Below are 24201 nucleotides of genomic sequence, written 5' to 3'. Positions count from 1 at the left end.
GAAGGGACGCTATCTTGAGATCATATCTTGGCTTGAGATACCTGTCTTATCCTTCTAAAAAAATTAAACACTTGAGATAATTCCTACGTAAGAAGAATATTTACCTAGACATTTGAACATTCTCGTGGAACCCTTTTGGGCACATACATTTAACCCCTTCTGTCAGATGCCTCAAATGAGTTGATTCCTCAAGCTGTCAAAAACATTTTCAAAATGCATTCTACATCTATAAAACTATGGTCGTAATACAACCTCCCCCCTACCCCACCCCACACCCCCAAACACATCCGTATCGGCTATACATATCCCAGTCTAAGAATGAAATCACGTTTTTACCAGTTTATTATTGAATGGTTCTTTCCAAATTCCTATTTGGGGTAACTCCTCAAGTGCAGCAAATTATAAGAACAGATTTTAATGACACCTTCAAATCTGCTGCTTGACATGCTGTGTTTGCATGTGAGTTTTAGTAAAAGCAGATGATCTAAGAACTGTAAAATGATTATCTTTAGAAAAAGTACAAAGGTCTTTAAAATGTAATATTGCATTTAGACTACGAAACCAAGAAAACCACAAAACCACAGTAAGTAGGCGCACAACAGCATAAGCAAAGAGTTGAAGCTCTGCTCACAAAGCAGGAAGAGGAGGAGCTGCGTTACAGACAGCAGGTATTGGAGCCTCTCAGTACAACACTTGCAGAAAAAGCCTCAAGACAGACAATGCCAAGACCATTAACAGTCTTTACTTCTATCAATTGTTTCACAGCACAATGAGACAGCACAAATTTGTACAGTGGGATCTGCAGACAATTTAAAAACAAGCAAAATTATCTTTTAATAAAAAGCATCAAGTCTGAATGTGAAAATATGAAGACAAACAATATTGCAGATAATCATCACCTTGCTTCCTTTTGATTGTCTAAGAAGTCCAACTCACTGACTTCTCATAGTGCCTTTAATCCACACCATGTTCTCCAAACATCCTAGTTAGTGTAAAGCTTAACGGGTCCCAACTAATATGTGCAGTGTTTCCTAACCTTTCATCTTGCTTTCAAACCCTGTTTGCAGTGTGTGGTGAGATGCAACAACTCATCATACAACATTTTGATTCACAAAGAAGCAGCATGGGTGTTGTACATAATTTAATTTGCACTTCTGTATATAAATGTTTACTATATTGCACACTATTGCAGCACTTAAAAACATCTAATTATTTGCAAAAATTAGTAAAATACTTTAAAGGATTTAAAAATAAGGGTTTTAATGCAACTGACAAGATAATAAAAAAGCAATTTACTTAATGAGATACAATCCTTTATGTTGGAAATGAAAGTTACATACAACTAGAGTACAATTAAAATATACCATATAGTTCAACACTTAATTCCTCAAATGTGTAAAATTAACAAGCTTCTACTGTCATAGATATACAATTTTTCCATATTGTGAAAAGGATTTTTCAAATTAAATACAGGTAACATAATATTCTGTAGTTATATTTTATGACTGTGTTTAAATGAGAGGGTTGTATAATACTCACATTGTCAAATGTATGCACTAATGCCTTGGAAATTGCACACTTCCCCTCCTTTTCCAAAATAGAATCTCATTTCCATACTGAAGTCTATTATGCCATATTGGAAAAACATTTTACTTTCTAACAGGATTTTTATAAAATTAAAAAATAGCATAATATCATGGCATTAAGATGACTTTTCCACATATGCCCACGTAGAATTTAATCTGGATATCAGACAGACATGTCAGAACCAATTTCCTAGACTTTTGTCTTATTGTACACGCAAGATGAATGATTACAGTATTTTACAAAACAGAAAAATCTCCGAATCTTATTAGAATTATGCAATGATTAAAAATTAAAATCATAACAGAATCAAATTGTGATCTCCAACATTTATTAAAATCTTTTAAAGTTCATAAACGACAACAAAGTTACTGTAGAATTTATCGCATACAGCTAGCATACAGCAGCATGTCCTTGGTCTAAATGAAATACAAAAGTTTTTTTTTTTTGACATTTTCATACAAAGGATTTTTTTAAATTTATTAATGTGACGATATATCTTTGTTACATAAAATTTGCTACAGCGAAGTATCTTATACTTTCCTTGCACGTATGTAAATATGGGTGGACAAAGACTGCATTCAGTGTCAGCCTCCTAATGACGTTGTGCAAAAATGCTCAACAACCTAAACATACAGAATGTTTGATGGTACGTTTCATACTCTTTTGTAAAATGTCTACAAAGGCTTTTCTTAAAGGAGTTTCATACAGTTTAAAAGGAAGGAGTGTCAGTGGTTTATTTGCACTGACATTCAAACAAATACAATGGCTATGTATCAATATAGCTCAGTTTTATTAAAAACAATTCATCCGTGTACGCACGTAAATTTATCATAAAATATGAGTTTAAACTGTTTAGATGTGCTGTTTTAAGACAGGTCATTGAGATAGCCAGAATCAAGTGTACAAATAAAACTACTATGAATAAGTTTAAAAGCAACCCTCAAAAAAGTGCTGAGCCACTGATTATTAACATTGAAATAAATGTGTAAAAGTGCCCAAAGCTAGCACATGGTAGCAATATCTTTTAAGTCAGTTGGTGAGAGTATACAAAACATAATTAAGCCCAAATACTTATACCTGTGTGACCATACATTCTGTTTGATTGAAAGAAAGTAGGTTAGAAATGAAGACACAACGCAACTAAAATAAACCCAGCTGTTGCAGTTTTTAAACTTTGTCTCTTTTCTTGCGAATGAAGTGCTGTAGTTAAAAAGAAAATGATTGTAGCAGTACTCCATCCTCAGTTTACTAATATAGTATACCAGAATAAAAACTTGGCAATAACCTCTTATTCTTAACAGCTAACAAAAAATAACCGTGTTCATCCAGCAATGCACCTAGAACATTATTTTGCATTTGCTAAACCATTTGCTTTTCATAAGCCAATGGCAGAGCACGTTTTCCTTTTTGCGTTGTTTTATTTATTTTTTATTTTCTAAATGGATGCCTTTTTTTAAAAAAAAAAATCAAAAAAGGCATGAAACAAAGGATACTTTTGGAGCCCAAACATTAGCTTAAAAGGAAAAAAAAATCAAAATGAGTCTACAATACTGACCAAAACTTCCTTTAAGAGTTTAGGGTTAAAGTTCTTAAAAAAGCCATTTCATACCGGCCAACTGAAATGCTGGTAAGTTGACTTGGTTAAACATGGTCCAAAATCCAGACCAGGTGGAATTACTCCCTCTCTTGAGACTGTAAGCTTTCCATGGTACAGTCTGGTTATGGCAATTGACCTACTGCCTAGGTGGGAGATAAGAAGGAAGGAGGCAGTGACGAAAACTGCAGGGATGTAGAAAACCAAGGCACGGGGTCTAGCTACTGTCCCCTACTTAAGCCATCCAATTGATTCTACTTAATTTTGGTCAGTCTCCAGGAAGAAATGTTTTTAAGTTAATTTAGCAGACATTTATATGGCGATAAATACTACCTTCAAAAATGCTAAAAATGTTGGCTAGGTTTAGTCTGAGCTACTAAAAAAATATTATAAATTGTAGCATCAGACACTAGACAGACAAGAATTATTGGCTGGCACAGACTAGAAGCAACATTTATCTTTCACTTCAGTCTAAATCACACTAGCCGCAACACCTTCCATTTCACTCACACAAATAATACATTATTCAAAATTAAATGGAGCATTCTTGGGTAAAAAACTACTTCATTTTAAAGGGGGAAAATGAACAATACACAGAAACAAAGAACGACAGAAACCAAAGTTAAGTAGGAAAGTGGTCTATTATTCTGTGTTACTGCACAAACAGTGCTTGCTTAATTGTGCCTAGTTAGAAGGGTTGGTGCAAACTGCACACATGGAAGATGGCAATAAAGACCTCAGTCAGCTTTGTGGAATGAAGTAACTAGGTAACTGTTTTGACATATGATGGTCTCAGCTCCACCTCATCTATTAAGAGTGCAAAGATCCCAATGTGAGCCCTGATGTCATCTTGTCCTCTTACTCCTACTAAAAATCAGCAAATTCTTTTGCACATTTTTCTGTTAGAGACGCACGAATATCTTCTTCTTCATAGTCATCAAAGTTGCTTGTATCTCCAGGGCCTCTGCACTTTGGTATGAATGGAGCTTCTACCTGTATTTGTGAAGAAAAAAGCACACAAAATGTAATCACCAAAACACCTTCACATTTAGCAGTGTGATAACAGGCATAACAATATTCCCGTTACTTCTCAAATCCTGCCAAGAAAGCAGATAATACAGTGAATCAGCTTACAGTTAAGGCACATAAATAAAATCAGCCCAAGAATGTGCAGACCTAGATGTATGAATATAAGTTTAAAAGCCCTAATATCTCATTGACAAATGTGGATCAAATGTTAATTTCACTTCAGAACAAAGTTTAGTTCGCTCCCTCCTACTTCCAATCATATGTAACTTAAGCCTCTTCTCTCACAGGAAGGTAAAAATCCTCCTGGTAAAGACAGCGCATCCTGTCAAATCCACAGATATACTCAGGCTTGAGAAAGTAGTTTTCTACAGCAGTACACTAGCAATGCCAAATTCTGCTTTAATATTATGGGGCCCGGGTGTCTCAAAACAGCATACCCAGGAACAAAATCTATTGCATTTAAAACTGTCTTGTAAACAGGCATTAAGACAGCAGAGAAAATTACAATGCTGCAATGGGGAATCTTTTCTTAAAAGATCTATACTTAATACAAAGAACATCAGATGTGTTAATTGTACCCTCTCTTCTAGTAATTAATACATTAGTGAATACTATAACAACTGCACTGTCAGTTTGTGTAGCCAAACAACTAGTTTCTTTTTATAAACTATTGTTAGTATTTAGGTTTGGCCTTTAAAATACTTCTGTTAGAGCAGCAAGTTCATGCCTGTATAGTCCAGACTTAGCATTTCAGTGATGGTAACCAGTTCCTTGAAGTGTTTGTATTGCTCAACTCTAACCTTTTTACCAATATCTGAACACAAAATGATCTCTCCACATGATTCTTCTGGGGCAGCACTAATGAAGTTATTTTAGCCTTTTCTGTTGTTTATTGAAAAAAAAAAAAAAAAAAAAAAAAAAAAAAGAATTCAGAAGTTGCCCTTAAGAATGTAAATAATTTCTTATGAATCTGTTTTTAATAACTCACTAATCTTCAGATATTCGACTTTGACTCTGCCAAGGGGAGAGGGAGCTTTGGAGCTACTAGGAGACAGAGCCAGGCTGCATTGTGGTCATCCCCATCCCTTTCCCCAGCTTCCTCTCCCAGCTCTGCTTCACTCATCCAAGCAGGAGCTAGTGCGCTCCCTCTGATTTGGCAATGGCTCCTCCTGTTCGGAAAACATTCCCAATTCTCTGTTTAACTTTCATTGTTTTGCAGGTCTGTAGTTCATAGTGCAGACTGAGCATGGACTTTTTAAAAGCCACATTACAATTCATGTTGGTGAGTCAGGTCTCGAGAACCATTCTAAAAATGCCAGAAAACAGCATTTAGCAGGGTTCTTACCATTGCCACAGCTTATGAAACTGAAGTCAATTACAATGCAGCATCAGGAAAAAAAAAGGATTCCTCAATAGACACACTCTACATCTGATCCTGACCCAATCACAGATAGAACAAGAGGGAGGGAGGATGCCACTTCAGCAGAAAAAGCAGTACTCTAGGGTTTGGTTAATTTCTCCACACTGAAGCACAGTCTGACTGCTAAGAACTACTTGCAAAGGAAAACAGATTCCTCTCTGCTGTGGAGGAGTATTTATAGATGCCATTATAGCAGGGGTTAAATAAAAAGGCAGTAGATGGCTCACTCCGAGATATTCCAGAAATAGATCAGTGCACAACACAAGAGAACATGCACATACAGAGGTCCAGGATAAAATGCCAAAAAGAAACTATCATAATTCAATCAATATATATTCTTCAGCATCTTTAATATTGAGCTGCTTTCACCTTTTCTCAGTTCATTTAAAATTCACAGATTTAGTAAGGCAAAAATAAACAAAATAAATAAAAATTTGACTTCAACCTCTTATAGATTCATAATAGTTTGATCAGGAAGTGTCTCACCTTTCTCTGATAAATGGCAATCCAATCTGTAGTTGCAAACCACTTGTGATTCTTTATGTCATTTACACCATTCTTGAGATTTCCATATCGTTTGGTCAAATCTACCTGGAGTAAATTTCTTAGAAGATCCTTCAGGTCTGAACTGAAGTGTGATGGGAACCTTACCTAAAATATACATCCACAACATTAATATACAAATTTGATCCTTCACTTCTGTGAGGTAAAACCTTGTTCACACAAAAGGAAACACCGGTCTCATTTTCTAGTCTTTTTCTAAACACAAATAAAGTAGGAATATATGGAAAAAGATTATTGTTGTTGCACATGTTAATCTGTTTCACAGAGCTTTTATCAATAGCATTGCTTTGTCCATTTATAATTTTTTGAAGTGAAAGTTTCTAGATTTGATTGATTTGGGGAAATTATTAGTTTTATATAATAATGATATAAAAGCTAAACTTAAATTTTACTGATATCACACCAATACAATCAGTTTTCAAGGTATTCTCTCACCTTGTGTACATATACACAATGCATATATAAATTTAAAAATATATATACACGTGCACACACAGAGGAGGTATAGTATAGAATGACACATATATAGAGCATATAAAGATGCGAAAATGCTCTGAAATAACTGAACATCCTATTTGATAATTCAATCTGGAACGTTACACTATACTGTAAACTGTTTCCAATAACTAACTAAACCAGCATCAAAAAATTTAGATAAATAATACAGCACTACTTGAAGATAGCACACAAATGAGTCACTTGCCAATACAATTTATTCTAACCTGGCTACAACATATTTGTGAATGAATCATCGGATGTAATTACATAGGGTTTTACTAGCAAAAAATCTGCTGACACCATTTGACATGGGAGAGAGGAGAAAGGGGAAAAGAACAGACACAAGTCTGTTTTTGTCATAACCACTGCTCCAGCATTTGACGCTTTTTTGTTCAGCCAATCAGTTATGATGTAAATGTGGAACACAAAATTATTTAGCATAAAAAATGCTGTGAAACCAAGAGATCTGATAATCAAGGATACTGCTTCTGTTTACATATCAATATGGCTTTATTGTAATACATGAAAAATTAACAGGCTTTAATGAATTTATTACCTAGACAGCTGAGAAGTAGGGAAATAAAAACTCCAGTTTCTAGTAAAGAACTAAGTGCATGACAGATTAAATGATTAATTTAAGATTATAAAGAAAAAATTCTGCAAGCTGAGAACTGAATGTTAGTTTCCACAGTTCATATCCAGTGCCGTTTCCACAACCATTCATCCATAGAGTCAACAAGAGATTAACAAAAAGACCAACAGTAAAAACAAAAGCAAAATAGATGAATTATTTATTTATTTATTTATTTATTTTTTAAGAAGAATAGAAGATAAGTATATCTTTAAAGGTGTATCTTAGTAAATTATCATATGTTCAGGTGGAACAGCATGTCTGGATGTAGAAACAAGGTAGCGAACCACCATAACAAATCAAGTGAGCACAAAGAAACAAAGAGATAACACTGGCTGGCAGGAGAAACAACAGAATCATCACCTTATCACGCTTCCTGACACACTAAGAGATACTCATAAAGAATATGAGGGAAAAATTAGAAACAATTTCTAAAAATGTATATAACAATCAAAGTTGAACATTAGACATTTTTTGATCTACAAGACTTTGTTGCTGCAGAAGTAAAGAAACCTACTATGAATTATGGAAACTCTTTAGAGCTTCTCAAAAGCTACCAGGACATTTCTGTAAAGAAAATAGCTTGGCAAATTGAATATACAGGTAAGTAGCTGTTAATAGTTATTGAATCATTTTCATCCAAGCATAAAAGAATATTAAATTTACAGACATTGTGGTATTATAGCTTGCATTTTAAATTTAAAGGCAGGGAACCGTACAGGTACTAAACATGGATTTTTAAAGCTTTGATTTTATTATTACTGTAACAATGTCTGTACTTAAGAAATATTAATTACAAACTCTTACCATATTCTTTCCAAATTGCTTAAAGTCTAGCAGCCAGTGAATTCTGCATCAACTCCACATAAAGTCACGTTCTGCAAACACAGTGAGAAACAATCCATGCTTGCAAAAACAGAGTTTTCACTTACCTTGCCAGACACAATCTTTTCATAAATTTGAATTGGCTGATCTGCAAAGAATGGGGGATATCCAGCTGCCATTTCATAGATTAACACTCCTAATGCCCACCAATCCACTGCCTTGTTGTAACCCTGGGTAAAATGAGAAATACCACTGTAGTACCGTTTGTAACATAGTTTAAGATTTTCTGTACATGTAGCTATGGAATATGAAGAAAGCAAATACGTTTTTGTTTAACACAGAGCTTACACCCTAATTCAAAACAAACTGAAGGTCTCATATTCCAACAGCAATACAGTTGATGAAAGCGAAACGTTTTGCACACATTGCTGTGCTGAGTCTCAGTTATGTCTTTATAGTGATGTGTGGCAAGACTCGTTAATCGACAAATGGGGACTTTTTTTTTTTTTTTTTTAATTTTTATTTAGTAACTCTTAAAAATCAAAATAATCTTGCTACCAAACAACTGAAGCTTTTTTCAAAGCTTAGGAGGGATACTTCATTAAGTGTAACAGTACTTCCTATAGGAAGTACTCTTGACATGATTAAACATATATCAGAACATTCATTTTCATGTTCAGTAAACTAGCTACCTACTACTTGAGCTTAAAAGTTTAATAAGCTGTTATAGACATTTATGATCTGATCTTTAAAGCCTGAACACATAATCATTACTAACTCCCATTTAGTATTAAAAAAATACAGAAAACCCCACCAACCCAACCAATTTTATGCGTGTTCTCTGAGATCTTTTACAAAGCTCAAGGTTGAGACTCATTTTTTTCCTGAAAAATCAACTACAGAGAATTCATAGTAGAGACATTGCAATTTCCTCTGCTGTTTTAACTATATAGGGCCAAAAAAGCTGCAAATAACCAACATTTTCTCCTAAAACAGAAGAATTTTCTGTTTACTTTTAAAGACCTGCAAAGGGTACTTAGTTAAAACATACAAAAATGCATAATTTAACATGATTATGAATATCATAAGCAGTTCCATGAACTATAAGGATTTTTCCTTATACAGCTTTATTATAAATGAGATTTCTTCCATGTTCAAACACAACGCAAGTATTAGACTGCATGTACTTTTTGTGCAAAACCAGTGTTTTTTCATGCTTGATTTCATGTATAGTATTTTAAACATGAAACACTGCAAATATTTTTGAATTGACCACTGATTCCTCCAATACACACTTCTTGTTACCTCTGGAGATCCTCTTATAGTCTGTTAACACTTGCAATACAACATTTGCATTCCATGTACTTCACTAGGAGTTGACTTGTCAAGATTTGATTTTTGAGCTACCAGCAATTATTCACCCCTCCAAGACTAATAATTAGGTGACACCTTTTAACTACATCAAATGCATGGCTGGCAATTATTATTCATAGAACTGAAGAAGTACCTTGCTGAGAATTATTTCAGGTGCCAGATATTCTGGAGTCCCACATAACGTCCAAGTTCTTCCTTTTACTCTTTTTGCAAAGCCAAAGTCCGTGACCTGGTAGCAGAATTTAAAATTAAGTACTTTTGAAATATTCTGGAAAGAAATTTTATATATAGGAATAGTATGTGGCGTGAGATGCAAATTATTACAGTCAGATAAATATAACATAGCAACTTCTTCTGATGCGTTTATTTCAGATAAAATCTGTTTCTCATGATAAAATAAATAACTAATACAAGACAGGTATTCCCTCCCTTGAAAAAGCTTCCATTTAGAATTTCAGATATCAGTGGGAACTACAACTTGCTTATCTTCTGTATGTACTGTGACTGTATTAATCATTTTTTCTTATACTTTTCATATCAGACTGTTTATACTACTAAAAGTTTAAAGAATGTGAATAGGAACAAGATATTTATCTTTTCCTTTAGTTGACAAACAAATTAATCAAAAAAAAGGGTCAGGAGATCAGTAAGTTTTGTAAATTCAGAAGTTTTTAATTTCATAAGTGTTATAGAGACATATAAGGAGTATAAAGGTTATATGGAAGAACAGTGTGCAAATAAGACAACATAAGAGATCTTCCAGTAGCTTTTGTTTCTGATATCTTTGAAAGCATCACCAGTGCCCAGCTTATTTATCTGAGGAGTTTGGGGGAAATATAGCAGTAACTGTAGTTACAAATGACAAGTTCTTGGCCATTATAGGTTCTTCATTCCACTTGTCATGTTTCCTGCAGTAAGTTCTCAGCAGTTTGCATGCTTTTTCATCATTCTCTGAGTTTTCTCCAGGACCATATTGTGGAATACATATGGAAACCAGCAGGTTACATGTGAAATTCTGGGATCAGTTTCAACCTATCAAGTCTACGCTTGCTTGACAATCCATTTCTTTTGTTTCTTCTTTCTTGGTATCATTTTCAAATCATTCACTGTGAAAACGTACTGTATCGTAATGATAATCCATTGCTAATTATGCAATGGCCAGTGCCAATGTTGCTGATACACTAAGGTCACACAGACAGTTAAACTAGCCAAATACCAGACAATCAAAGCAGATTTTGCTTTTATTTACTTTTTTTTTTTTTTTTTTTTTTAAAGAAATAACAGCAATCACACCTGCAGCTGAATGGAGAAGGCAACATGCTGACTAGACAGACCTGTTGCTGCCAGCAAAGAATTGTTTCTGTGTTTATGAATGTGTGTCAGTCTATGTAAGAAAAATACATTGCAGGCATGGAACAAACAGAAATGGTTTTAAAATTCAAAAATAAAATGAAGAGTTTCTAAACAAAATTTAATTGGAGCTGCAGCATGAACTTATGAACACAAACTCCCTCTCCGGTCAGAAGCAGAAACTAAGGTACCTCACATGGGAGGACTGACTGCTGCACCTATTACCATTTGCTGTTTGTCCACCACCATAAAATGTATTGTTGCATCCAGAGAGTTGCCAGTTTTAGTAATATAAACAAGACAAGATGCGAATCCTTTCTACTTCTCTCAATAAACATTTTTATTATGTATACTCCTGTTAGATTTTGCCATGCCTAAACGTGACACAATGAGGAAAGAAGAGTTTCCATAGTATAAGGACTGCAGGGCAGAGTGCCTGTTGCTATATACCACCTTCCCATTTGTCTTTTTGATCACAAACAGAAAAACTAAAAGGAAGACGACAAGGTGACAAGAAGCTACCATAAAACCAAAGAAGTCATTTGCAGCACTGCAATTCTGATTTGATCTGCTGAGAAGGTTAGGACTCTCCAAGGGTGGGATTCATCTACCTGGAATTAAGTACTATACTGTAGATGTTGACATCTAATCTGGTCACCCTCAACTACTTACACAGGCAATGCAAAGAACAAGACATTTTAGGACACCTTTCTTCTTGTTCTAGGGCGGACATGATATAGGTCAGATGAACAGAGCCATATAATCACCTCCTCCTCACCACAGTCCCCAGGGGAAATCTTGACAACTTGTTCAAAGTGCAGAGAGTGAAATTGTGCATACTTCATAGTCATAAAAAAGTTAAATCCATTGATTTTAACTGTTATTAAGCAGTAGAGCATTTTAATGCCCCCCTGAGTATATGCTAACATATCAACCATCGTTAGATCATTTATTCTAAACGCATTTGCTAGAATTAACTAACCCTGCACTGTGAAACAAGAGTCCACACCCTAAATATATGAAAAATATTATACCTGGATGTATCCTTGCTGATCAATTAAAAGATTTTCAGGCTTTAGATCTCTGTAGATGAGGTCTAACGAATGGAGGTACTCAAATGTTAGCACTATCTGAGCTGCATAAAACCGTGCATGTGGTTCACTGTGAAGAATTAAAAGAATATTAAGCAATCCGGTGCTATGAAACAAATGTGATTGAAAAGAACAGATAATTTATGCATCTTTTAACTGGTTCTTTTACTGTGTAACACCCCCCCCCCCCCAAAAAAAAAGAAAAAAAAAAGACCAAAAAACCACCACAAAACTACCACAAAAACAAACCAAACCAAAACAGCAAATGTTTTAGAATTGATACATTCATTCCCTAACTTTAATTTCTTAACTTTTGCATTTAAAATACACATGCAAACCCACACACAGAACTTAGAAAAACTTAGACTTTAAATATCAATTTTTAGAAACTATGATCAATTTCGGTGACAATGTGCATATCAGTTCCAAAATTCTATTGTGCCTAGATTCTAAGTGCCTGCATTAGCTAACTGCAAAATAATTATAAATTGTTCATTGCCTATTTTAGCCTACTATCAGAGGAGAAAATTAAATGCACTTACCCCTTCAGAATTTTTTAATTTATAGTAACAAATTTTATGAAACCCTTTTCCCAAATTAACAGCATAATGCTTTTTAAATAAATAATTTCACTAAGATTCTTACCTAAACCTTCCAATTCTTCTTAGATGTGAGAACATTTCACCACCAGGAACATACTCCATTACCATGTATAAATTAGAATTGTCCTAAGGAAGCAAGTAAACACACACAAATATTTACCAGGCATGCTACAGTGTCTACAATTTCCAGGCCCAGTATATTTCATTAAAGAATGAAAAACTGTAGCCATCAAATTACCTTAATAAATCAAAAGTAACACACACAGAAATTCTGGAAAAAAATGCATAATCAGTGAGTTCCTGACAGAAGGAGCAGAAAATGCCTGCTATAAGACAAAAACTTGCACCCTTAGGAGTTCAGAATTGACAGCCTAGAGTATTCTTGTCTCCCATAGACCCATCACAAACCTCAAAACCATAAAGATTAAGAGATCATGTTTGTTCATTTTAAATGGTGTTATTAAAAATATATATATATATATTTATAGGACACATATCACTATTATTTAGGAAAATACTCAATTTCTTTGCAGACCAGCTAGGACATACTGTCTTAGAGTTAGATGCTGATCTCAAAATTCTTTGCTCCATCGTCATGATTGTCATTAAGACCTGCCTCATGTATCAATCTCATACAAAAAATCTGCAGAACAATTACAATTTTTCCTAAAATTTGATCACGTACTTCCCTGAAACTCTAACAGCTACTTTCAAAATAATGATTACCTTAAAAGAATACTCCAGTTTTACAAGGAAAGGAAAGTTCACCGCTTGTAATATCCTCTTTTCATTCAGTGTGTGTTCTATTTGCTTCAGTTTGACAACCTAGTAGAGAAAAAATAATCTTCAGTCTAATTATGCCATTTCTTAATTGTTGATAATTTTTTTAGTGTAGCACAGCTACTTGAAAGCAAGCTCATAAATTTACAGATAGCCAAAAACCCCAGTTTTACTGTTACTGCACTTATTACTAGGTACAGTAGCAGTAATAAGAATGAATTAAAAAAAATTTAACCATTCTAAAGAGTAATATTCATGAAATATGGTTTGCAGATAACTGGAGAAATAGTGTTTCTTACTACATGCTTAGTATAAGAAACACTAAAGAAAACATCTCTCTACATTTTCTCAATAATTGCTTGCTATTGTAACAGAGATACTTCTGCAGCAAGATGACAGTTCAATAAATTCCATTAATTCCGGCTTAGCTAAGAAAGGCAGGAATGTGTGTCAGACATTAACCATGAATTTTGTTATGTGTGAACAGGAGTAACCTAACTTATTTTATAGGGTTTGTACATTAGTAAGGAGAAGACTAAGGAAAATACACACTCAAAGTTTCTATTCTTATAAACAGTTACTTCTGCCAGACCTTTCAGTGGATTTTGCTTTTCTGCTTTATACCAAACTGCTCAGTGAAAGAATTAAAAAAAAATAAATGCTATCTTCTTGGAATACATTACAATGTTAATATACTGACAAAACTGTGAGCAGCACATTTCTGATCTCTACTCTTTCTCAGGAATTAACAATTTGTTTCCTGGTGTTAAACCCCAACATTGTGTAATTAATTCTTTCCATTTTACTTAATCCCTATTGCCCAATTTATCTGCATCTTATTTTGAGAATGGCACGATTCCCAACTTTTTTTTTTTTTTTTTTACATAGGAAACATGAAGAAAATGTACAAGACTAATCAAAACAAGCAAATCTAACTGCTATAAATAACAGAAAAGCATGACGTGCCAACTCTGACTGAAACCGAGTTTAAATTTAACTATCCTTTAGATGCAAAAGGTAATAGCTACAAGTAATAAGAAAAGAAAACTTTCTTGAAAGGAATTTTATACAAAAGAAATTGCAAATTGAAAATAGATTTAATATTTGCAATCACAGATCTTTGTGGACCAAATCCAAATTTTGCACTGAGGCACAGAAATACACTACTGCAGCAAAAAAACCACCCCAACAACAAAACAATGAATCAGCTCATTTGTGGGAAGTGTTCCCTTTGTCCCTAAAAAACTATGGTATTGGAATTACTCTGGCCCTCAAAAATAGCAAGCTAAGGTTATAGTTTGATATTGTGAAGTGTTCAGCTTCTAGAAAAGATTTTACCACCCTTCCTGCAACTTCTGCTTCTTAGATTGTGAAGGGTGATTGGCAACAATATCGCAGGCTGAAACTGCTGTTTAACACTTCATGCTGTTGAACTGGAGCTTCAGATAACAGAACTTTGCTCACATTTAAACTCAGGCTAAGGGTATGTCCAACGAGAGCTTCCTGTAGGTCAAATGATATCCACCAACGGAAGATTCTCCCATAACTTGCTTGCGACTGAGCTTTTGTTAACAAAATTTTATTTCCAAAAACAGTTGTGTGATGAAATGAAGCAAGCAATGTTGCTTTGCTAAATCAAGGCAGGCAAATAAAGGAATAACAACCCTACACACAAAAAAATGGCTAGATCGTGTAACACTAACTTTTATATTTTGTTTCGTGTCTATAGGAACCAGACATAAGATTAGATAAAAAAAAGGGACATTGATTTGGTCCATCCATTATGTAATACGGTTTAATATCTTCCTTTAAGTTGCTTCCTTTATGATGAAGAACTAGTGAATTCTCCAGAAAATGTACTTCCTGAAATTATTAGACATTTTTGAAAAGAAATATAACTGTGTATTTGATATAGGAACGATTGACAGGAAGCCAACACCAAAGAATAGCTCTCACAATTAAATAAAGTAAACTCTTTCCTCAAATGACAGAGCTCCTAGCAATTTTCCGTGTTTATAAAATAGCAGCTGGACTTTCCTGTGGCCTCCTACAGCCAAACAGAGCTGCCAAGCAACCACTCCAGAACCAGGAAGCAAGCAGGGACCGATTGCTCAGGTGTATTTGCCCTGTGGCTAAAGACCCCAAGGACAAGCTAGCTGGGCCTGAGAGGCAGCGCTTCCTCAGGCCACACTTGGTTAATGTGCCTTGAGAATTAGAAGAGTTGAACACTGTGATCAGGCTTCTTAGCAAAACTGCTTCCCAGTTCAAAAGCAGTGGGCTGCCACCCAGCCAGGCTGCGAACAGCTCTGCAGCAGGCCCACATCTCCTGAGGTGGCGAGACCCAAGCACTATGGGGTCAGCGGCTGATGCCAGGGCTCGTGCTCTGGACCCCTGCAGATGCCTAAGCGTTGGTCTCAGCCCAAGTACTGTGAGAACCAACCTGATAATTGGCACGTGTACTTCATAAAGGAACACTTCAGACTTGTGCTCACAGACAGAGACATCTAGTTTACTAATAGAAGACTGTCACCTTGATGCAAAAATCTTCAAATATCTTTAACCCTGTGAATGTTTTACTGAAAGTCCACTGTAATCATTCAAGATGTGAATTTATGTCTTTACCAGGTAGTTTTAAAGCAACAGCTAGTTAGTAGTAATCATTTTTTTTTTTTTTTTTTAAATCTTCAGACTGTTTTTATGGCAGTTTTCTGAAGAAAGATGTAATCTTCTAAATTGCTCTAGTGTGCTCTAGTGACAAAGGCTCAGCTAATCCTGTGAGAGGTTTCAAAGAGAAATAAATTAAATAAATCAAAAGCTTGCCAATGGGCTCTCCCCACACACATGGGATGCTCATGCTCATCATGCCTTGCTTTACAGTAAAGCTTCCTGCAGAATTCATCAGCCATACTGAGGGAACAAGGGGTGGAAATGGTCTGGGATGGTCAGGTATACGAAGTTGGAAAGCCTTTTAAATTTAACTGGATGATTTCTGCATTTTTTATTTTAAATAAACATTATAAAAAGAAGTTATAGGAAAATGCTAAAGTTGTAACTAAAAAAAAAAAGAGCTTTGTCAAATCAAAAAATGCCAAAATTAACACTATAAAGATAACTACTTTAGCTTTTTCTTCACTAACCATTATAGAGGAGTCTTTAATTAAATTACACCTTATTTAAGGTCAAGGACACCAAATCACATGTAAAGAACACTGGAATTGCAACTCACAGAAAATGGTTTGCTTGTGCCTCTGCCATGGTACCATTGCATAAAATTACTTGAGAATGTAATAAAGCTTGAGTGCAAGAGTCCACATTGTAGCAGTGTTGACTTTCATTTGATCATTTTCTTGTTTTTAAATTCTCTTTACTAGATTAAGGTGTTCTTAACATGACTTTTTAATTTGTTATATAAAAGCAAAGGTAAGTATGGTGCCTTATAAAGTAACAGAAGTTGTTATTTTGAGGATCTTAGAAGCCAAGTTCTAAATAATGTACTTCTGTAAAAGATGTCAAACCATTAAAAATTAACTATATTGATAACTTGCTTAAGATACCATTTAGTGTTACAGTAAAAATACAGATTCAGACTACGGAATTGAAGTTTTCAACACAGAATTTTTACTGTATGACAGCTTTTCTAAGGGACCGATTACTGTTGTATCTATGCAGTTAATATAGATGCAACAGGAATATTATATAATTATGCATACAAAAACTAATTTGGATCCCATTGCATCAAGAATGGAAAACAAATGATTCAAACAATTTGTTAAATTATATTTCACAAATTTTGAAAAATTCCTAGCCTTCTAGAATTCCCAAGCTACCACGCAAAACTGTAAAACAAAGTTTTTTTCCCTTTCAATACAGTACTACATTTGCTATTGCCAAAGAGTATGTAGATCATATTACAAAAGGTAAGCAAAGAATCACATTTACTAATGCCTTGAACACTACTAATTCTCTTTAGCCAGCCATTAGTGGTAAGGGATGTTGTAAGAATTCTACACATTCCTCAAAACAAACTGCTGGCTAAAAAGCTCAGTCAGCTGCTTGAAGTATCACCAGTATTCAAATGCAGTAAGCAAAAGCACAAATACGTGCAATGCAGTTTAGTCACAGTTACCAGACCTTTATCTACTTCAAACTCTTGTACTGCAAAAGACACTAAAATTTACACCAACCTTCTGTTTGTCCAGTATCTTCATAGCATAATACTGTTCTGTGGCTTTATGTTTCACCATCATAACTCTCCCGAATGATCCTGTTCCTAGGGTTTTTTGCCTCTCAAAATCATCTAGGCCAGCAGTATTCTACATATACAAGGATATAATGGTATTATTTACAATTTAATACCCAGAGACAATTTTAATTATATGAATTGAAATCATTTATTAAAGACAACTGAGTAAAATTAAATTTATCAAAGACAACAAGCTATAGGCAACTTGGAGTTATGTCACGACTGACAAATTTGAATAAGAGATTTTATATTGCACTCATTGAAACAAAGAAACTTAATTGAATTGTGTGAACATTTCTATAATTTGTTCATACAGATGACACAAGCTTAGTAAGAAGAACTTGGCTGTAAACAAATTATGTACGTAATAATCAGATAAAGCCCTCATGCTCCACAAGCAAGAACATAAGAGCCTGCAAAATTCTAGAACTAAGCTCTTGACAAAGTGCTACAGGAGAGCTGTCTGGAAACAATATCACAGCTATTCATTCAAAGCATTTGAGATGCTGCTTCAACAAACAAATGACCATCCTCTTCCACTCTCCCCATCCCTCCCCTCCAAGAAAAAGTCCACCCCTTCAGCTTTTGGAAGATTCCTCTTGAGCTCCTTAACCTGTCCCCAAGCTCTAGGCAGCATATTCTTTCTTAATAGCATGGGATAATGATTAGCACGGTAAATTACAGATCCATGTAACGTTTAGTGTTATAAAAGCCAGCTAAAATATGATCACAGATTTTGAATCATGCTGATCACAAACAATTTTCTGTAAGAGAAAGTGGCAATTCAGCATGACCATTTCATCAGCTCATACCTAGAGAAGACCTGAGCATCTCCGCTGATGAATATCAGTGAGAAAACTGACTTCCAAAATGGAAACTCTTTTGAAAATTGCATTAAACTTTCTTCAGTTTTCTGTGCTGCTCATTACAAACTGACAACACACTTAAAACATGCTATGAAAAAAATGCAGTAAAGAAAATTATTCGATTCTTAAATGATTGATACCTGAGGGGGGCTTTCCCATTTTCTTAAAAAGTCTTCTTTGGCTTTGGCTAGGAACTCTTTCACTGAAAACACACACAAAAAATTGTTCATTAATGAGAGTCATTATGGATGTGATAGAGACGCTTTGTTAACAAAATATATAATCTTCATTATCAACTTTATTCTCCAGTTCATAAGGTACTATATTTACCTTTATGAAAGTGAGCACCAATATCTCAAATTTCTACAATGATCTCCAGGGGATCTGTAAGCTTTCTGGAGTAACTACACAACTCTACACACGTTACTTAAACTACACCAGCTCTAATAACTCACAACACTGTATATGCAAGCAGGCTTTAAGGTGATGCAAAACTTTCTTAATTTGACTGGGGAAGAAAAGAAAACAAACACCTGACATTTAAATTACCATTCCGCAAAGAGAAAGATTTTATCATTTTTTAAAATAAATATACATTGTCTTTCAGCTGATTAGCATAATGTCAAGCTCACTGCTCCCCCCATCACCTTCAAAAAAAGGCTGTTTGCAAGCTCAAGAACCAAATGCACAGCATTACTGCAAGCAGACAAAACACAACAGGGCTACAACAACACTGCACATAGATATGCCCACAGTCAAAGAATAAGTATTTTTAATATTAATTTTTCATTGAAATTGAAGGAATTAATAACTGCAAAATTCTGGATGACTGTTTAAAATGTGCACTAACATATTTTGTTCGGATAATATTTCAGCTGTTCTATTTTTTGAACACCAATTGTCAGCCAGATCAAAGTAGATTACTTAAGGCACAGCCATAAACGAAAGGCATTTCAGACATTGCTGTGATTCTGAAAAAGTCACAGAATTAGAAGAAAATATCATACTGGTTTTGTGTTTTCTGAATCAATTCACATAACACAACGTTAATAACAGCGGATTTTCTGTACTATGTTCTGCCATAAGCAATTTCTAACAATACTCAGTAATATGCCAATATTATTCTGGTCAATGACTAGAAATATATGGTTTAGGAACTGTATTTTACCTTCAGATGCTCACAGAAAATTAGGTTTATGAGTGGCCATAAACAATCATCTGATGAATCAGAACAATTTTGTGCTTTTCCTTTCAGAGAATACTGATGTCTACACAGAGAACTTTTCTCCTACCATACTTCTGTTACTGGCACAGTATCAGCAGTGGTAAAAACAGTGGCAGCCCTGGAATAGACTGGTCCTGATTTTTTTGTTTGGTTGTTTTTGTTTTCCTTTTTGTTTTCATATGGGATTCAACTGTAGAAAAATACTCAAAGGAGCCTTACAGTTCCTACCATCGCTGGCTCTGATGGAACAGCATCAAAACAACAGAAATTTCAGAAAAATTGTCAAAAGGTCTGGCAGGCAACAACATTAGAAGGGTGATTAAACCATGACATTCCCTCAGTACTTTTAAGAGAAACAGAGAAGAGGGACATATTTATTACTTTAAATTTATGTGTAAGTAGAATAAGAAAGCAGTTTATGTCAAATGAATTATAGAAATTAATTGGCATTTAAACTCACTGAAAGTTAAAAAAAATATATATATTTAAATGGGTAGTCAGTAAAATGTTTGACACGTTTATCCTAAGTGGGGAAAATATTTCCATTGTTTTCAAATTATGTGGGCTACTTATTTAATGACTTTTAATGATTCTCATTTGAGAAAAAGACAGGATTTCCTGTGACATGAAGTAAATTCAGCATAAAAAGGGAATGTAATAACGTCCAAATTCATGTACGATGATCCCTCTTCTACTAGGAAAACAGAGATGGCTATTGATAAAGCGATAATAATTTATAATTTTCTTTTGGACATAAATTGACGTCAAAATAACATGAGCATTATTTTCTCTTAATGCCAAGAAAAAAAAATTAAGATGATCATTAAGATTACCAAAGAGCCAAGCTTCAAACTTAAACTACTGTAGTTAAGAAACAAACATTAACTTTGCTTTAACATGATACATCACAAAACATGAAATATATATATATATGTATATCTTGGTACAACATCTTAAATATCCCTCACACAATTTATGTTGTTCATATAAAGGTATTTTAAGTTTCCATATCTCTCGTACTGAAATAGGATTTTCAGTATTTATGAGAAATATACCATTATATTTACATGTAATCATCTTTTTCTCAGTTCTGCTTATGGAATAAAGAACGTGTATGACAAAATTGTAATCCATCTGCAAATATTCAAACTGGGGAATCATGGAAAAAATGAGCCTCTATTCTAAAAATATCAGGAAGCCACAAGCTCTCCTTCAATACAGAATGTCTAACTTACACTTCTTTACTTTTGTTCTTTTCTTGGAAAGTGGCACTGAGCACATATTTTCAAAATCAAGCTACCAAATGGCATTAATTCACTCTTAAAACCCTCATATTTTAAAAACAATTTCATATTTTGATGGGTGTTATTAGAGAAAGTGTGTTAAATTTTGCTTGGTTCTTATTTTCAGAGGTCCCCTGGGCTCCTACACCACAGTGAAATTCAGGAAGTGATTTCAAATCGAATTTAGGCAACTTAAGGGCGTCACTTCAGTCACTTCTGAAAACAGGACTTAGAATTGGAAATAGCACAGGTTCTTTTGACAACTGAAATCACGAACCATTAGCTCTTGCTGTAGGAGAACACATTTTATTTCTACAGTTTGAGTGCTGAATCAGTATTTCTGCTAATTAGTTATGGTTTGTAGTGGCCATTGGTATTATTTTCATGATGCAAACGAACAGGTTTATCAGACAATGACTTTGAAGTTTTCTTCACGTGCACATTTTTAGCCACTTTACATTGCTACAGTATGACTTTTTCAATTTATTATTATTTTTGTTTGTTTTTGTTTTTCAGATCTTTTAACTGTTCCTAGTATCTGTGACTTTGGGCACTAATGAAAGAATGAGCATACCAAAGGTCTCTATAGGTCCCCAAAGGGTTTGCAGGAACATTCACCCACACAGATGAGATGATGAAGAGAGGAAAGAAAGAGAAAAAAAAAAGTTTTATGCATTTCCACAACAAACACATAGAAAACACAAATACATTCCACCCATTCCCCTCCCCACTCAAGGATGGACCCTGTAACAAACCAGCCCTTTCCCACACAGACAGAATGACTCATGCTACACCACAGAATGTTTGAGCAAAGATCACCAAATGAAAAAAAGAGGAAAAAAAAAAAAGAAAACACACCAAAGGCAGCTAAATTCAGTATGAGAAAAGATGATGCATCACAGAAATAAGCACAGCTTATAAAACTTCAGGAGATCAAGTTGGCATCTTTAATAAATAACCTGTTCTGATACAAACACATCCAAGGAACCGTTGCTAACAAAAGTGTATCTATCTTCATCGCAGCATGCAGGATCACAATAAAACCTGTAATCAGGTGATCTTCCCACTACTTATCATTTTGTTCCAAAAGACGGCATGTGTGAATTGCATAGCATGTGGTGGGTAGCACAGAAATGGAAAACAGTCTCCAAAAATTTCACAACCAAATTTCAGTCCCGTTACCCAACAACAGCAACAAAACCACACAAAAAGCACAGATGAAATTACTGTATACAATCTGGAATGAATACTTGAATTATTTGTGGTACCTTTACAATTACAATTTAATTTTCTAAAACTCCCAAAAAAAACACAAAAAAGATTTTTATATACGTGTTCCCATAAGCACCGAAAAACTAATGCAAGGATCAATCATGAATTCACAAATGGCTAAGTGAAGTGAAGATTTTGATGATGCAAGGAGTGTTAGCAAAGACCAGCAAACAGACCCTATTCATACTGATTTCACTGACACAGTACCAGATTGAGTGAAGGAGGTTGAAACTAAAGGAGGAAAAGCTGTTGTTCAAGAAAGGAAGGTGCTGGAAGGCAAGGGCAAAGCACAAGTGAAAACAGCGGCACAAGAGCCATGCATAGGATCAAACTATGGGAGCACCAGTAAGGACACCAGCTGGAACTGGAAGGGCTGCACAAGTGACCCAAAGGTTAGGTGGGCACAAACACACTTCGTTAACCTCCGATAATCTAGTTCTTCATCACCAGCAAGCCCAATTATTAGTGGGAAATGCAAGTTTCACACAAGGTAAACACACAAGGTGTGTAGAAGAAACTGGGGGAGATTCAGAAAAGCGTATTAAGAAGTGGGATGATGGCCAAGGAGATAATTATTTTTTTTTTTTTTTTTTTTTTTTTTTTTTTACAAAACTGAAAGTTTGTAACTTCTGCCTGCACCAGTTAAAAATCTGTTCAGAAGAAATCCTACAGGTGCACACAGCTGGACAAGAAATATGTAAGCTATTACTTGTATATCGCAGATGACATGAGACTTGGCCTATGGATATCTGTATTCAGAACAAAAGAAAAATGGTGATACGCAGGAGAGCCTGCTAAAAGAGACTTTTAAGGGAAGTGGAGAGTAGGATAGAAGTATGTTATGTAACAAAATCCAGCCACTTCAGTGCACAGTACAACACAACGATATGGAATTAGCTATCAGGTTTCTTAATTGTCCCTGGTCATATGAATCCAAGAGTTTCCTGTTCAAATAAGCTTAGTTTTCAAGTGACAAAACCCATCTGGTCACAATGAAAAAGTGTTTGTAGCTGGCACTTGCAGTTCAGAGAGGCCACTGCTCCTCAGCTGCTCTCCGTCAGGAAGAATCGGAATGCTTAAAATTTGAGCTCAAGATCCTGAGGTTCCCAGGTAGCACTAGCATACAAAGAGATACTTAAAGAAAAAAAAAAAAAAAAAAAGAAAGAAAGAAATGAACACCATCTACCCCTCCCCAACCTGCCTCCCCCCCAGTCCCTAAACACACCTCCAAATAACAGGGGAAACGTAGCGAATAGATGTTATCTAACAGTGCCTTGACACAGAACACAGTATTTTCCTTTAATTGTTTTGTGGATTAACTTTTGTATGAAAAGTTAGCAGGGCTATAGGAAAAAAAAAGGTATTACAAAGAGCACTCTGGCCTGAAACAAGCAAAGCCTTGGAAAGCTCCTGAAACAACTAAGCGGGTTAGGACCTCTCAGCTGCAGGGGTGCAATTAGAGCACAGGGGAAAGGGGTCACAGATGGAGGAGTCCTGAAGAGTTAACATAAATCGCATTGCCTTTCTCCCACCTCCCACGTGCACTGTATTTGTTATTCTCAAGCACATCTCCCACAAGAGACAGTGAGCCAGAATTTTTTTTGGAAAAACAAAACAAACAAACAAACAAACAAAAAAAAAAAAACCACAAAACTATTTGGATAGGATTTATGGCAAGAAAGCAAGAACTAAACTGATTAAGACCAAACATTGGGCACCACTACAAACCCCCATCTGCTGTGCTAAATGCCAATCTCTGCTTGGTATTTAGAATGCCCTTTATCAAAATACAATTCAATTTATGTTCCAAAACTGTAATATAATCACTTGAAAACTGGAATTAAATGGGATATTTAATTAAAATCTCCGAATTTCATTTAATGGAAAAATGAATATGTATCTGATAAATATAATTGTATATTATGGTTTAGGCTTAAACATTATCGAGACATACAGGGAATCCTGTG

At 34.8% G+C, this 24201-nt stretch overlaps 1 protein-coding gene across 2 annotated transcripts in view; it reads right to left on the bottom strand.

The window, feature by feature from the left end:
- Window positions 1-722: 722 nt before the first annotated feature.
- PRKACB (protein kinase cAMP-activated catalytic subunit beta) overlaps window positions 723-24201 on the bottom strand; it is a 68857-nt gene continuing 45378 nt past the window's right edge. The window contains exons 2-11 of one of the 2 annotated variants that reach the window (XM_032191987.1): window positions 21537-21545; window positions 18595-18656; window positions 17530-17658; window positions 13292-13390; window positions 12609-12691; window positions 11907-12033; window positions 9656-9751; window positions 8256-8378; window positions 6117-6281; window positions 723-4174 (exon numbers count right to left, since the gene is read on the bottom strand). In XM_032191987.1, the coding sequence (XP_032047878.1) occupies window positions 4049-4174; window positions 6117-6281; window positions 8256-8378; window positions 9656-9751; window positions 11907-12033; window positions 12609-12691; window positions 13292-13390; window positions 17530-17658; window positions 18595-18656; window positions 21537-21545 (1019 nt within the window). In that variant the 3' untranslated portion in view covers window positions 723-4048. The remainder of the gene's footprint in view (window positions 4175-6116; window positions 6282-8255; window positions 8379-9655; window positions 9752-11906; window positions 12034-12608; window positions 12692-13291; window positions 13391-17529; window positions 17659-18594; window positions 18657-21536; window positions 21546-24201) is intronic. The other variant, XM_032191988.1, reaches the window with a different exon arrangement.

This window comes from Aythya fuligula, chromosome 8 (assembly GCF_009819795.1).
Source record: "Aythya fuligula isolate bAytFul2 chromosome 8, bAytFul2.pri, whole genome shotgun sequence".
NCBI lineage: Eukaryota > Metazoa > Chordata > Aves > Anseriformes > Anatidae > Aythya > Aythya fuligula.
Note: the sequence above shows the minus strand (reverse complement) of the source record. Positions and strands in the feature narration are given on the sequence as shown.